A 15,403-nucleotide genomic window follows, 5' to 3' on the forward strand; every position below is an offset into this window, starting at 1 on the left:
GGAACTAATGTCAGTCTTCTGTGATCATCCCCAGTGACCTCAAGGAGATTCGCAAACAGGAAGAACGGGAAAACCAGTAACGCACAGGCCTGCAGGCGCTAGTTTTGAACAATCAAATATGCTAGAAGCATCATGCATCATTAAGGTCGGCGTAGGCTCGGGTCCGGCAAACCCTTAGAGACCTGCCAGTTGCTTGGGGAATTCCTGACATAAATTAAGATTTATGTCTCTGTGGAAATCAGTAAATCTTAACTTTTACAACCGAACAGATCATACGTTGTGAGTCAAGAATATAGAGAGTCAAGAATTTCCCGTGTTTGCACAAAATCCCTTGTCAGGGAACCAGCTCGGGAGCAGTTCTCGGAGCAGCTTGAACCACTGTCTCCCTGGCCGTAGTCCTCAGTAACCTGCTGAGGTTCTTTCAGGCAACAAAAGAATGAACGCAGATGTGAACGTAGATCTGTTTCCCTAACTTTGTGGTGTGGAAACTAGGGTCCACTAGTGAAGCGTCCCTCACAAACAGCATTTCAAACGCTCAACTGCGAAGCAGGTTTTGTGAGGTTACGGTTCAGCCAGCTAGGAAAGGGCTGAACGCCTGTAAAGATTCGTTGGGCATTTATACTCAATCACCATGACTTTTTGAACATGACACTGTAAGTTGTACTCGGTGCCAAAGGGGAACCCAAAGGCTATGAACTGTGGCGGGCAGGAATTCCTCAAGCAACTGGCAGGTCTCTAACGGTTTGCAGGACCCGCGCCTACGCCGACCTTCACCCTAGCACCCGCGGACCCAGCGCCGCGCAGGCGCAGGCGAGCCGAAGCCCTCCGCCGGCCGACCATAGAGCTTCCAGACCTCCCGGGTTCCTAGAGAGCTTCCGGAAGTGCCTCGAGACAAGATGCGCGTTGGTCGATGTCGTGCCTCCGCGGGTTTGGAAGTTACGGGCCGGAGGGCCCTGGTCCGGTTGCGGCTTTCTCCCGGGTTCCTCCCCGCCGCTCCTCCGGGTCCGTGGGTCCTCTGCAGCCCGCCTTCCCCACCCCGGGCCGCCCCTGTTGCTCGCGGTGAGTAACGGTTCGGGCTCCAGGTGGAGGAGGGGAGCGCTTTGTGGCCAGACTAGGCCGCCGCTGGGGACCGACCTGAGGGTCTGGAGAGGGGCCAGGACGCCGGGGGGGCCCGGGACTGCAGGGGGTTCGGGGGTTGGTCCCCCGCGGGCGCAAGCCTAGGCCGCGGCCCCAGACTCTCTGACAGGGACCCTGCCCTGGCGGGTCGCTTTCTTCTTCCCGCCCCTCTTTTTGTGATGTTACCTATCTTAACACGGGAAACCGCCCGCACGTTGTCTTTTATCCCGGCGCGTCCACCGTCTGAATTGGTTTTACTTCGCAGTTCTTTTGCATTTCCTTCACAGTACGATCCCCACCCCCCCCCTTTTTTTTTGGCCTCAATATTTTGCTTTTGGAAACCCTAATTATCCTTGGAAACCGATTTTTGCTGTTACTCTGCTCTTTGTGGTGTATTCAGAAAATGGTGGTGTGTTGCCTGGGTCATTGTACAGAAGACACATTTTTCACATCTGGAATTCAGCCTTACTCGAAACACGTAGCTCGTGTATCAAGGGTCGCTGAAGTACATGCCTGGAGCTCTTCGGGAGGAGCCCCATCCGCTCGCGAGTCATTCTGTCGGGCAGCGTGAAGACTGCCGCTTCCGTTCTGAGAACAATCCAGATTTCGGTCGTTTGGTTCAGTTAAGAGCATTTATGCAGTAATCATTGACTTAACAGATGCCTAAGTATTTTGAATTAGTGCTGTGGGTGGTGTGAAGTGTGGTCGGTATTAAAACCGGCTTCTGCGGTTGGAGATAACTTTTTTTTTTTTTAAGATTTTATTTATTTGACAGAGATCACAGGCAGAGAGAGAGGGGGAAGCAGGCTCCCTGCTGAGCAGAGAGCCCGACGCGGGGCTTGATCCCAGGACCCTGAGATCATGACCTGAGCCGAAGGCAGAGGCTTTAACCCCCTGAACCACCCAGGCGCCCCTGGAGATAACTCTTAAGGACAGTTTTTGCCTCACTTATTTTTTCTTGACCTTTAAAGCCTGAAAAATCTCTTTCTTGTTTTGATTTGTTTTATTTTCAGTTCCCAAACTTCCCAAAGTAGACTAACTTAGTCCAAAGGAAGGAAATATTCCTTCTCACCTCTTAAAAGAATAATGCTTTAAAATCTGAGTTCTGGGGCACCTGGGTGGCTCAGTAGCGTAAGCTCCAGACTCTTTTTTTTTTTTTTTTTTTTTTAAGATTTAATTAGTTTATTTGTCAGAGAGAGAGCCCACAAGTAGGGGGAGCAGCAGGCAGAGGGAAGAGCAGGCTTCCTACTGAGCAGGGAGCTGAAGGCAGGACTGGATCCCAGCACCCTGGGATCATGACCAGAGTTGAAAGCAGACGCTTAACTGCTGAGCTGCCCAGGGGTCCCAAGCTTCTGACTCTTGATTTGGGCTCAGGTCATCTCAGGGTCCTGAGATGGAGCCCCACGATCGAGCTCAACAAGGAGACTGCTTGAGATTCTCTCCTTCTGCCTCTGCTTTCTTTCTCTCTGAAATAACTAAATCTTCTCCACCCTCCCTCCAAAATGCTGACAAAACAATGTTTAAAAAAATAATAAATAAAATCTGAGTTGTACCTTTGGTAGTTGACAGGATTATATAGCATTTGAGATTAGAAGAGGCTTTGCAGATTGACTAGTTTAACTTCCTAAATAAACAAACTTGACTAGGTACTTTTAAAAAGAGAATTATTTATTTATAAAGATTTTATTTATTTATTTATTTGTTTGAGAGAGAGTGTACATGTGCTCACATACAAGCAGTGGGGAGGGACAAAGGGAGAGAGAGAAGGGGACTCCTGCAATCACTGGATCCTGGGACCATGACCTGAACTGAAGGCAAATGTTTAACTGACTGGGCCCCCCAGGTGCCCCTGTTTATTTATTTGAGAGAGATCGAGAGCTCAGGCAGGAGGGACAGAGGGAGAGAATCTCAAGCAGACTCCTTGCTGAGTGCAGAGCCCTCCCCAGGGTCCATCTCACCACCCAGAGTTTAAGACCTGAGCCAAAACTAAGAGTCCCATGCTTACCTGAGCCCCCCAGGCGCCCCTTGACCCGGTGTTCTTAAAAGAGGATGTAAGAGGGGCTCCGGGTGGCTCAGTGAGTTAAGCCTCTGCCTTCAGCTCGGGTCATGATCCCAGGGTCCTGGGATCGAGCCCTGAGTCGGGCTCTCTGCTCCACAGGGAGCCTGCTTCCCCACCCCCCACCCCTCCTGCCTCTCTCGCTACTTGTGATCTCTCTCTCTGTCAAATAAATAAATAAAATCTTTAAAAAAAAAAAAAAAGCCACATTTGGAAAAAGCTATATGAAGGTAAGCTTATAGCAGATAAAGGTAGGCAGGTATACGTACCGTAAAGGGCGTTGGGTATTGGGCTGAAGAGTTGGGTTCTTTGTTGTAAGATTTTAAAGTGGTGAGTTGTATTACATATTTGTTGAAACAGTCTCTCTAGCACATTATTAATTTCATAGGGTAACATAACTATAACAAAGTATCACAAGTTGAGTGGCTTAACACAGCAGAAATCTATTCTCTCACAGTTATGGATGCCAAAAGTCCAAAGTCAAGGGGTTGGTAGGGCTACGCTCTTCTAGCTTCTGGTTGTTACTGGCATTCCTTGGCTTGTGGCTGCCTAACTCCTGATCTCTGCCTCTGTAGTCAGATAGTTTTCTTCTGTGTCTGTGTTCACACGGCCCTTTCTTTGTATGTCTCAATCTCTGTGTCTCTTCTCTTCTTAAAAGTATACCAGTCATACTGTATAAAGCCCTTCTCTACTCTAGTGTAACCTCATCTTGACCTGATTACATCTGCAAAAACCCTACTTCTAAATTAGGTGACATTCACAGGGATCAAGGGTTAGGACCTCAGCATAATCTTTTGGGAGCACACAGTTCAACTCGCAGCAGGCAGCAGTGTGGAACACAAATGGGATAAAAGAATAACCAAAAAGCAGGAAGACCACTTAACCACTGTAAGTGCCAGTGAGAGGTGATGTCTGTTACCAAAGATAAAGGCCATAGGACATATCCCACAAAGAAATAGGACCCTATTAGTGAACTCTTTGGACCTCCAGGTTCGTATCTAAACCTTGCTTTTCAGCAAATATAGATATATTCTGTGTTAGGTATTATAAATAATAGCTTTTGCATGTTCTTCAATTCAATCAATAAAAGATATAGATCTGTACTCATTGGGAATATACAATTAAGTTAGGAAGTCAAAACTTCTTGCAACTAATAATATATAACTACAAGAAAAAGTAACGTTAAAAAAAAAAACAAGTTATGGGGCACCTGGCTGGCTCAGGGGGTTAAAGCCTCTGCCTTCGGCTCAGGTCATGATCTCAGGGTCCTGAGATCAAGCCCCGCATCGGGCTCTCTGCTCAGCAGGGAGCCTGCTTCTTCCTCTCTCTCCTCCTGCCTCTCTGCCTACTTGTGATCTCTCTCTGTCAAATAAATAAAACCTTTAAAAAAAAAGTTATGCATTTTTTCTGTGAATATGATGAGAGAATACATTTTCCAATGTTGTATTAGCATATTCCTAAAATAAAAATCACTTGACCATCACAAATAAAGTAAAATGATAAACATTTATGCAACAAGTATAAGGAAGAGGGCAGTCACTTCCAATTGGAGTCATCAAGAAAGGATTTTACTTGATTTTTTCCTTTTTTTTTTTTTTTTTTTATAAGTAAGCTCTACACTCATTGTGGTGCATGAACTCACAGACCTGACATCAAGAGTCACATGCTCTTCCAACTGAGCCAGGCACTCCAAGAAAGGATTTTAAAGGAGAAAATATTTTATTTTGTCCTTTAAGAATATGTAGTTTGGACACTAACAAAAGCAATCAGGGAAGGCTTCAATAAATGGAGAGACAGACTGTGTTTACAGAATGGAGATTAAAATGTCAGTGAGCTATAGATTCAGCGCAAATCCTAGTCCAGGATTTCTTTTTGTAGGAATTTATATCAGAAGTCAATGGAATTAGAAAAATTAAAACAGGGCGCCTGGGTGGCTCAGTGGGTTAAGCCGCTGCCTTCGGCTCAGGTCATGATCTCAGGGTCCTGGGATCGAGCCCCGCATCGGGCTCTCTGCTCAGCAGGGAGCCTGCTTCCTCCTCTCTCTCTGCCTGCCTCTCTGCCTGCTTGTGATCTCTCTCTGTCAAATAAATGAATAAAATCTTAAAAAAAAAAAAAAATTAAAACAGGGCGCCTGGGTGGCTCAGTCGTTGAGTGGCTGCCTTCAGCTCGGGTCATGATCCCAGGGTCCTGGGGTCTAGCCGCGAATTGGGCTCTCTGCTCAGAGGCCTGCTTCTCTCTCTCCCACTCCCCCTCCTTGTGTTCCATCTCTCGCCATGTCTCTCTCTCAGTCAAATAAAATCTTAAAAAAATTTTTTTTAAACAATTTTAAAAATCCACAATAAAGTTGCAGGACTTTGGTACTTGATTTCAAGATTTTGAAAGCCACAGTAATCAAGACAGCTTGGTTTGGTGAAAGGATAAAGGTGTAGGTCAGTGGAACAGAACAGAGATTCCGGAAATAGGTCCATGCATACGTGGCCCGTTGGTTTTAGACAAAGATGGGCAAAGTGGGTAAGAGTAATCCTTTCTGCAAATAGCGCTGGAACAATTTGGTATCTGTGTGCTGTTCACATTTCAGACTCTGTCTATGTAAGAATTAACTCAGAATTTGGGGCGCCTGCCTTGCTCATACTCTGCAGGTGAAGTGTGCAACTCTTGATCTCGGGATTGTGAGTTTGAGCCTCAGGCTGGGTGTAGATTTTACTTAAACCCCCCAAAAAACCCTCAAAATGGATGATAAACCTAAGGTAAAACTTAAAGCTATAAAACTTTTAGAAAGAAACAGGAGGAAATCTTGGTGACCATGGATTAAGCAAAGGTTTCTTAGATATGACCCCAAAAGCACAGTCCCTAAAAGAAAAAAATTGACCAGTTTGACTTCCAAAAGTTAAGAATTTCTGTTCTTCAAAAGGCACTGTTGAAGGTGTGAAGAGGAAATACTTGCAAATCATATATCTTATAAAGGCCTTGTATCCAGAATATGTAAGGAATTCTCAAACTCGAAAGAGAACTAATTTTGAAAACAGACAAAAGTTTTGAGCAGACACTTCACCAAAGATCTACGGATGGCAAATAAGCATGTGAAAGGATGCTCGACATTATTGGTCAGAAGGAAAATGCAAATTAAAACCATATTGAGATACCATTACACACTCAGATATCTAAAATTAAAAATAAAACAATATCAATTGCTTGTCAGGATATGAAGCAACGGCAGTTCTTACATACTGATAGTGAAATGCAAAGTGTTACAGCCACTTTAGAAAACAGTTTTGCAGTTTCTTTTTTTTTTTTTTTTTTTTTTTTAAAGATTTTTTATTTATTTATTTGACAGAGAGAGATCACAAGTAGATGGAGAGGCAGGCAGAGAGAGAGAGAGAGAGAGGGAAGCAGGCTCCCCGCTGAGCAGAGAGCCCGATGCGGGACTCGATCCCAGGACCCTGAGATCATGACCTGAGCTGAAGGCAGAGGCTTAACCCACTGAGCCACCCAGGCGCCCAGTTTTGCAGTTTCTTATGAAGTTATACATAGCCTACTATATGACCCAGCAGTTTTACTTTTAGATATTTACCCAGGTGAAATGAAAACATGTTCACACAAAAACTCATAGTAGATACTCATAGTGGCTTTGCTTGTAATCATCAAAAATTGAAAATGCCTTGAGATTATCTCTCAATTCAGAATGGATAAACATACATCCATATAAGGAATAAACTGCTGGTACATTTTATAGCATTGATGACCTCATATGTATTACGCTAAGTGAAAGATGTCAGTCTCAAAAGACTACCTACTGTGTGCTTTTATTTATAAAAGGTCATTAGTGTGTGGCACTAGACTTTTGGGTCACAGGTGTGTTAGGGCATTTAGGTTCCTTTGAGAGGCAGGACCAGTGCTCCAAAGAGAGTTGTAGAGGGAGATAAGGTCCACAGTGGAAGTGGTTAGCCTTGAGACAGGAGGGAGGATGGAGAGCACAGTAGGATAATGACTTAGGTGGAGAAGAGCCTATGGTGTTAGGACGGTTCTAGACAATACCCTGAGCTAGATTATACAGAGATTCATCTGTTGAGTGTGAGGGCTGAGTTGAGAGCTGAAATGGGTAGAAATGGTATCACTGGTGTAGCAAATGCTGAAAGTTCATCAGCATCACTTGAGGACCAGCTGAGGTTAAGTGCAGATCTTCAGTTAGACCCAGTCTGCATGGTTTCCTGACTTTGTTTGCTGTATACCACAGCCCCAGAGAGAGGAAGCAGAAGGAAGGGAATATTGCCCAGATGGGTGTTCAGTGTGGCAGAAAGCTAAGGAGGTAAGGAGTTACTTCTGGAATGGTGGAGAGGATCACTTAAATGACTGAGCCATGAGGGATATGCTGTGGTAAGGAGCTGGTTAAGGTGTCTTAGTAAATTTGTCTTGCTTTAATATTGTTTGGCAGTTTCTCTACCCCAAGTATTGCACTTACTGAAGAGCTCCTTGGAAGGTTCTTGAGAAGATAAAGAAGGTAGTGGGGACGAGCCTCCGGAGCTGCTCCAGCCCTAAATGGCAACAGAATCAAGAAAGTCGTTAGCCCCATCCCCATCTGACCAAGCTCCTGAGGAAGACCTTGTCATCGTCAAGGTAGAGGAAGATCATGGCTGGGACCAGGAATCCAGTCTGCATGAAAATAACCCTCCTGGCCAAGAGCTATTCCGCCTGCGCTTCAGGAAGTTATGCTACCAGGAGACATTAGGGCCCCGAGAAGCTCTGATCCAACTCCGCGCACTTTGCCATCAGTGGCTAAGGCCGGATTTGAACACCAAGGAGCAGATCTTGGAGCTGCTGGTGCTGGAGCAGTTCCTGACCATCCTGCCTGAGGAGCTGCAAACGCTGGTGAAGGAACATCAGCTGGAGAACGGAGAGGAGGTGGTGACCCTGCTGGAGGACTTGGAAAGGCAGATTGACATACTAGGGCGGCCGGTAAGCAGAAGGTGGCGTGCACGCTGGGACTGGGAGGTCTGGAAGCGGCCTGGAGGGACATGAGCTCCGCAGCGGGAGAATAAATGCCGGGCGTCCTGTTTGTGTTGTAGGAGGATGGACGCAGCTCTAGCGCAGCGTGGCTTGTATCTGTAGAGTTCTTTTTATTTTTGCGAAGGCTGTGTGTACCTTTTTTATCCTCATAACATCCTTGCGACTATGATTGTTCCTGTTTGCCAGGTGGGAAACTGCTATACAGAGAGCTTCAGTTACTTGAATTTCTCTGGGCGCTCATAAAGGCAGATCTGAGACCAGACCTCAGGTTTCTTTGGTGTTATCAAAAGTTTTTTCTATCTAATAGCCCTGCTTTAAGTTTCCATTTATCTCTCTTCCCATGCCTTGCAGGTGCAAAAGGCAGGAAGGGCATCAGCAGAAATGATGCCTTTCGGTGCTATATGATATGTTTGTGTTCTTACTGCCCTTAGGAAGTAGATGAAATTCTTCTTCCTTTTAACAAGTACATAGCCTTATAGTTGTGCTCTTGGTCCTCATAATGTTTGCTTCCTTTCATGAAGGAATTTCTTGTAATGCAGCTGTCCCATTGTCCTCAGGTCCCAGCCCGTGCACATGGACATGGACTCTGGGAGGAGGTGGTGCATTCAGAGTCTGCACCAGAGCTTCCAGATGCTCCACTCCGATCTGTGGCAACCCAGCACAAATCTCCAGTGCCCCAAGGGCCACAAGAGAGAGGTGAGGGGCCAGATTTCATTGACAAGGAGGGAGGAGTAGAAAAGAAAGTGCCTGTTGAGTTCCTAGAGAACCAGGAAGTGGAATTTCTGTTTACAGACCAGTCCTAAGATCTGGGTTTGAATGTTTACCTAGGCTTCAAAGACAGACTGTCAGTCCCGTTGGTAAATTCGTGAACAAATTAAAGAACTCGGGGATTTTTATATCTTCATACATTTCTTTATCCCAGTATAGTAGCAACATAGGCGTTTTTGAGGTTTTGCTGGAATCAAGCCATTTTCTTTGTAACTGTTTTAGTATATAACTCCTCAGACTAAAACATTGTCTTGGATAGCCACAATAAATGCATCACAGTGAGGAGATGTCACACTGATCCATTACTAATCGGGTCCACAGCTCATATTTCTGTTGCCAGTTGTCCCAGTAATGTTCTTCTGGAGTCCAGTCCAAGATTACCCTTTGCAGGCAGTTACCGTGTCTCTATAGACTCCTTTAATTTGAAATAGTTCCTCAGCCTTTCTTTGCCTTTCATGACTTTGACATTCTTGATGAATACAGGTCGCTTATTTTATAGAGTGGCTGCAGTTTGGGTTTATGTGACATTTCCTTACACATAAATTCCAGTTGTATGTATGTGGCTGGAGCACCCGGCAGGGCCGTTGCCTCCTTTGCTGCTGTACCACAGGCATTTGTCCTGTTACTCTTGTTGGCATCTTTGATGACGGTTATTCTTGCTAGGTTAATCACCATAAAGTTACTATTTTTCCCTTTGTAATTAGTAAGTAATTTGTGGAGAGATACTCTTGAGTGTGTTTAAGTATCTGGTCCTCATCAAACTTTTGTTGCCAAAACACGAGTTTAATTTTCATTGATGCTGCATGAATGAATCAGTGATGACTAAGACTTACAAAATGATGATTTTCTGTGTCATGCCTTCTACATTTATGTGTTGTAATAGAGAGTGTTCCCTCCTCCCTATTTTATTTTATTCGTTAATTTGTTAGTATGGACTCAAAAGGTCTTATTTTATTCCAGAAATAAAATACCTATATCTATCTTTATTTTGTCACCATCTTTATTTTGATGCTTAAATTGTCTCAGATTTGGTCAGAGGAGGCCCCTTCAGTCTGGCTCCTCCAGCCTTTTGAAATTTCCCCATTGTTTTTTGAGAACTTCTTACCTTCTTGCAGAACAAGATGTTCTAGTCTCCTCTCATACTTGCTCCGCATTCCTTTTTTTTTTCATTTATGTGATTTATAGTAGTTTGTTCCATGTAAACTGATTTTTAATATTTGAGTTAGTAATATGGTTGTTGTCTGAAGTTCTAAAGCCTATTGCCCAAGACGCAGTAGTCTGTTAATTTTGGTATTGCAATGTCTGATATCTGTAGGAAGCAGATAGTGGCAGTCATGGTAGACATTTCAGAAAGGTAATAGAGTTAACAGAGATAAATTGGTTCTCATATTCCATTTGCCAATGAGATCAGGACCTAAAGAAACACCGTACAGAGGCACAAGGATAGAAAGTAGCTTTGGTGAGAGAGAAGAAACTCTAAAGCAGTTCCTGTTAGGAAACCAGTAGTCAGGGGCACCTGGGCGGCTCAGCCAGTTAAGCATCTGCCTTCAGCTCAAGTCATGATCTCAGGGTCCTGGGATTGGCTCTCTGTTCAGCGGGGAGTCTGCTTCTCCCTCTTCCCTCTGCTCTTGCTCTCTCTCTCTCTCACAAATAAAATAAATTTTAAAAATAATAAAAATTTTAAAAAGTAAACCGGTACTCTATTTTTGACATGTAACTTCAGGCTGAGTAGGACATCAAAGTGCTGTCTTGTGTGCAGCCATAGGTATAGACCCAGAGCCCAAGATATAAGCATTCTATTTTATACTTTTTATTTTTTAAAGTTTTTTTTTTTTAAGTTTATTTAAGGAACCTCTGTACCTAGTGTGGGATTTCAGCTTACGACCCTGAGATGCAGACCTGCATGCTCCTGCCGAGCCAGCCCGGGGTCCTTCAGCATTTTATGTGCAAAATCTGTGACAAGCACATGTTCTGAAATACAAGCATCTTTGGAATGGGTTAGCGCTGGCTGCCGCAGCTATGGGACAGCACTGGTCTCACTCCGCTCCTTTCTCCTCTCTTAGCCATCTCTACTTCTCAGAGTCCTACCCCTTCCCAGAAGGGAAGTCCTGGAGACCAGGAGATGACAGCAACACTTCTCACAGCAGGGTTCCAGGTGAGTTGTACCCCTTCTCCCTGAAACCCGGTAGCTCTGCTTGACAGCGTGGGTGGCATCTACCTTCTGTCTGGACTCTGTACCCATACTGACCAGGAGTTGCCCCAGATTCTTTTTGCATGTTTCTTGATTTTCCCTAACCCCAGCAAATCTGGTGCATTTCTCTCCTCTTCCCAGCTTCTTGAGATCCCTTTACACAGTACGTTCCCACCTCCTGATCCTCTCCAAGCCTGGCGGACTTCCGATACTCTGGGCTGGAGCTATGGAACAGTGCCAGTCCCACATGGGGATTTTGTTTTGTTTCAGACTTTAGAGAAGATCGAAGACATGGCTGTGTCCCTAATTCGAGAGGAGTGGCTTCTTGATCCATCCCAGAAGGATCCCAGTAGAGATAACAGGGCAGAGAATTACCGAAACATGTTCTCCCTGGGTAAGGAGAGCTCTGGTTATTGTTATCAGTTAAGGTGTTTTGTTTCTTTGTTTTGCGATGGTAGCTGTGAGCTTTCTGAAAGACATTGTTGAGTTCAAACTCAGGAACTAACAGAGAGAAACAGTGCTATAAAGTGGACTTCAGCTCTCCAAGCCAGGACGTACCTTGGCTACTGTTCTGTGCAGTGGGACTCATTTTTTCTGCTCCCAGTCCCATGGAATCTTTACCTGGATTTCACCCTGTTACGTTCGTTGTGCTCCGCCCTTTCAGTGACTGTGGCTTTTTCCATTTCTGCCCCCCCCCCCCCCCCCCCCGCCCAACCCCTCTTCGTTCCTGGCACTTCTTCCCCATTTGGCCTGTGGTACTTGTGTTTGACCCTGCTTTCTTCTCCTTCTGTATGCTGTATTGTGACAGCATTTGGAGGCAGGTGGCAGCTTTGTATGTCCTGCCAGTTTTCCATGTATATTTCCCTGATGTTCAATTCCTTTTTAACATAGAGAATAGAAAGTGACATTGGCTTGATGTTTCCCACATTTTAATTTCAGGTGGTGAGACCAGGAATGAGAACAGGGAATTATCTTCGAAACAGGTAATATCTACTGGAATCCAACCACACGGAGAGACAGCTGCCAAATGCAACGGGGATGTTATCGGGGGTCTTGAGCATGGAGAAGCCCGAGATCTTCTGGGCAGATTAGAGAGGCAGCGGGGAAATCCCACCCAGGAGAGACGACATAAATGTGATGAATGTGGGAAGAGCTTTGCTCAGAGCTCGGGCCTTGTTCGCCACTGGAGAATCCACACTGGGGAGAAACCCTATCAGTGTAACGTGTGCGGTAAAGCCTTCAGTTACAGGTCAGCCCTTCTTTCCCATCAGGATATCCACAACAAAGTAAAGCGCTATCACTGTAAGGAGTGTGGTAAAGCCTTCAGTCAAAACACAGGCCTGATCCTGCACCAGAGAATCCATACTGGGGAGAAGCCATATCAGTGCAATCAGTGTGGGAAGGCTTTCAGTCAGAGTGCGGGCCTTATTCTGCACCAGAGAATCCACAGTGGGGAGAGACCCTATGAATGTAATGAGTGTGGGAAAGCTTTCAGTCATAGCTCTCACCTCATTGGACATCAGAGAATCCACACTGGGGAGAAGCCCTATGAGTGTGATGAGTGTGGGAAAACCTTCAGGCGGAGCTCACATCTTATTGGCCATCAGAGAAGCCACACTGGGGAAAAACCCTACAAATGCAATGAGTGTGGGAGGGCCTTCAGTCAGAAGTCAGGCCTTATTGAACATCAGAGAATCCACACTGGAGAAAGACCCTATAAATGTAAAGAATGTGGGAAAGCTTTCAATGGGAACACGGGCCTCATACAGCATCTGAGAATTCACACAGGGGAGAAGCCCTATCAATGTAATGAGTGTGGGAAAGCCTTTATTCAGAGGTCAAGTCTCATTCGGCATCAGAGAATCCACAGTGGAGAAAAATCTGAATCCATAGGAGTTTAGGAACAAAGCACAGTCGTAGTTTGGGCATTATTCCCCATTAGAGAAACCACATGCTGGTGAGGCTCTTTCAGTGTAGTAAAAAGAAAGTGTGTCATCACTGCAACCTCACCAGGGTCAGAACGGATCGTGGTGGTGGATTAGAGTAGCTCTTCAGTAGTCTGGGCCAGTGCCTTGATGAGGTGGGTTAGTTTGACTGTCCGGGGAGGTGTCTGAGGGAGTGGAGCTCCTGATGGCCTGATGTATCCTTTAGAAACAAAATAGCGTTAGAGCAAGTTGCTTGTCATGGAGGCACTTAATTTTGTCTTTTGAGGAGTAGTTGTAGGTTTTGAGAGAGGCTACTCCTGGTTCCTTTGCTTCCTCCCGTCTCCTGTGATTCCCTTCCCCCATTTACCTCCCTGAGGTGCACTTGTGCTGCACATCTGATCTGAGAAGCCACTTTAGAGTTTGAAGCAGCATCTGTGTGAAATTTATTTTGTACTTAGCTTCCTGAGAACCTAGTTCTAGGGAAATTTTTACAGACACTTAATGTATTTATGCTTAAGTGTGCATTTTGTTTTATTCTGATGTTCTGATAGTCAGAAAACCATATTCCCACGCAAACTCAGAATGCTATATTTCTAACAGCACTGCAGCATTTTTCTTCATATCTCACCTTCCCTGACTCCAGTGAGTCATTGAGCGTCCATACGTATCCTTCACCACCCCCAGCCCCCGTGCGTGTGTCCGCAAAGGAGGTGATGGTTGTGGGAATGAAGCAGAGAAAGAGGTGAGTGGAGACTCAGCCTGGCTGCTCTTGAGCTCGGGTGGTTGTACCTTTTGGTGACTTGTGGCTCTCCTTTCCACCTTCCCACGGTACACTGTGGTACACAGAGGTGGTGACACTATCCTAGTTACTGCATCACATGGGAGAAAGGGGAGACAGAGGTGCTTGAAGAAGACCTAAAAATCCTTACAAAGAATGTACACACAGCTCGCCTGGCCCATTACAGTACTGCCCTCTCAGGTTCTTACCAGTCTGCACAAACCCCTGACAGGACAGTCTGTCACTCCTGTCGTCACCCTGCTCCCACCTCATCAGATGGCCTTAGCCCCTCACCCTTCATTCTCCATCTGTTTCTTGCCATTAGCTCTGTGTGTCCCCGTGGCGATCTGTTGAATACTTCCCCTCACAGCTCCTCATCTCCTAAATTCTGGTGAACTCCGTGTGTAATCCAGCAGACACAGTATCTTAACTCATTATCACCAGGCACTATCTTTCTTGGAGGCTTTCAGTGTACCAAAGGATATTCTGTAAAGTGACAAGGTTGGGTTAAATAACAGACCAGACTCTATGCATCCAAACATGGTTTGTCCTTTAAATTTGGCACTTCCGGTTAGCCCGGTAGCACTACCGCTCCTCCAAATATTTGGAAGACACGGACCCCTGAGTAACGTCTCATTTTTGACCATTACCCACTTGTTCATCACATTTGGACTGGAGTTACTTTTGGCTTTTTTCCAAAATCAGCTTTCAGAATTGGAATTGATTCCACTAATCCTATTCAGGAGACTAGGACGCACGCCAGGAGAAGTTACACAACTTCACACTGACTGTTCTAAACAGGAACAACACTTACTAACATGTATTGATGTTTTTCAAAAGGTCATAAAATCTTTCATCATAAAGGTCTGCCTTTGGGTCATGAATTCCTTCTCTATAAAATCCTTTCTCTGACCCACTGTGGCCCACCCTGATCACTAACAACATCACCCCTGTTTCACTGAGCGAGTGATACCCATCTGTCATTTGTCATCGTGGCTTGCTTGGTTAACTTTCTCAGAACAGTGCTTTCCATTATCCTTTGTTTTCTTATTCTCCTTTTTTTTTCTTTTGGCCTATAGGTTCCCTTGCACTTGAAGGGAATTCCATTCCTCATTCCCTTGTACTTGAAAATTCAAGAAACCAGAAACAAATCTGGTGGTTTCTAGATCCTTGCTGTCTGCTTCAATTGTGCCTTTACCCTCTGTAGGATACCAATTCTGCCAGTGCTGCCTGTGTGCAGATACTGTTTAGGATGGGTACACCATCAGAGGGTTAATACGTGCACACATCCACACAGTCCTCCCACGTAGTTCCGAGGAGCACTTGTCTTCTATTCTGGTAAAAGCTCTCAGAACAACATACTAAAATGCCTGTAAGTGTACCAGCTAACATCTCTCTACTCACAGTAATGTGTAGTCATGCTACTTAAATCTATAATTACTAAGCATCTGGCAGGAATTCAGAGAAAAGAAAATATGCCTAGAAAGATTAGTATGATGCTGGGATAAATAAGGAAAGACTGTGCCGGGCACCTGGGTGGCTCAGTGGGTTAAGCCTCTGCCTTA

At 45.2% G+C, this 15,403-nt stretch overlaps 1 protein-coding gene and 1 long non-coding RNA gene across 2 annotated transcripts; one reads left to right on the forward strand and one right to left on the reverse strand.

Moving 5' to 3' along the window:
- Nucleotides 1-890: 890 nt before the first annotated feature.
- ZKSCAN8 (zinc finger with KRAB and SCAN domains 8) lies at nucleotides 891-14,052 on the forward strand. The gene is made up of 6 exons (XM_032847786.1): nucleotides 891-1,059; nucleotides 7,605-8,125; nucleotides 8,734-8,872; nucleotides 11,008-11,099; nucleotides 11,406-11,529; nucleotides 12,075-14,052. Exons 2-6 carry the CDS (start codon nucleotides 7,709-7,711, stop codon nucleotides 13,034-13,036), a joined length of 1,734 nt encoding a protein of 577 aa, XP_032703677.1. The 5' UTR covers nucleotides 891-1,059; nucleotides 7,605-7,708; the 3' UTR covers nucleotides 13,037-14,052.
- LOC116861246 lies at nucleotides 13,059-14,168 on the reverse strand. Its single transcript, XR_004381453.1, has 2 exons — nucleotides 14,048-14,168; nucleotides 13,059-13,280 (listed from the first exon to the last, which is right to left on the reverse strand). It is a non-coding gene; the product is annotated as an uncharacterized LOC116861246 (long non-coding RNA).
- Between the last annotated feature and the right edge of the window lie 1,235 nt (nucleotides 14,169-15,403).

Source organism: Lontra canadensis, unplaced genomic scaffold, assembly GCF_010015895.1.
Source record: "Lontra canadensis isolate GAN:19392208 unplaced genomic scaffold, GSC_riverotter_1.0 scaffold194, whole genome shotgun sequence".
In the NCBI taxonomy this organism is placed as follows: domain Eukaryota; kingdom Metazoa; phylum Chordata; class Mammalia; order Carnivora; family Mustelidae; genus Lontra; species Lontra canadensis.

Excerpts from the sequence above, each read along its gene's own strand:
- ZKSCAN8 (XM_032847786.1), top strand. The coding sequence starts at position 7,709 with ATGGCAACAGAATCAAGAAAGTCGTTAGCCCCATCCCCATCTGACCAA. Across the intron at positions 8,126-8,733 it reads TTGACATACTAGGGCGGCCG|GTCCCAGCCCGTGCACATGG; the intron begins GTAAGCAGAAGG and ends CATTGTCCTCAG. Across the intron at positions 11,100-11,405 it reads TTCTCACAGCAGGGTTCCAG|ACTTTAGAGAAGATCGAAGA; the intron begins GTGAGTTGTACC and ends GTTTTGTTTCAG.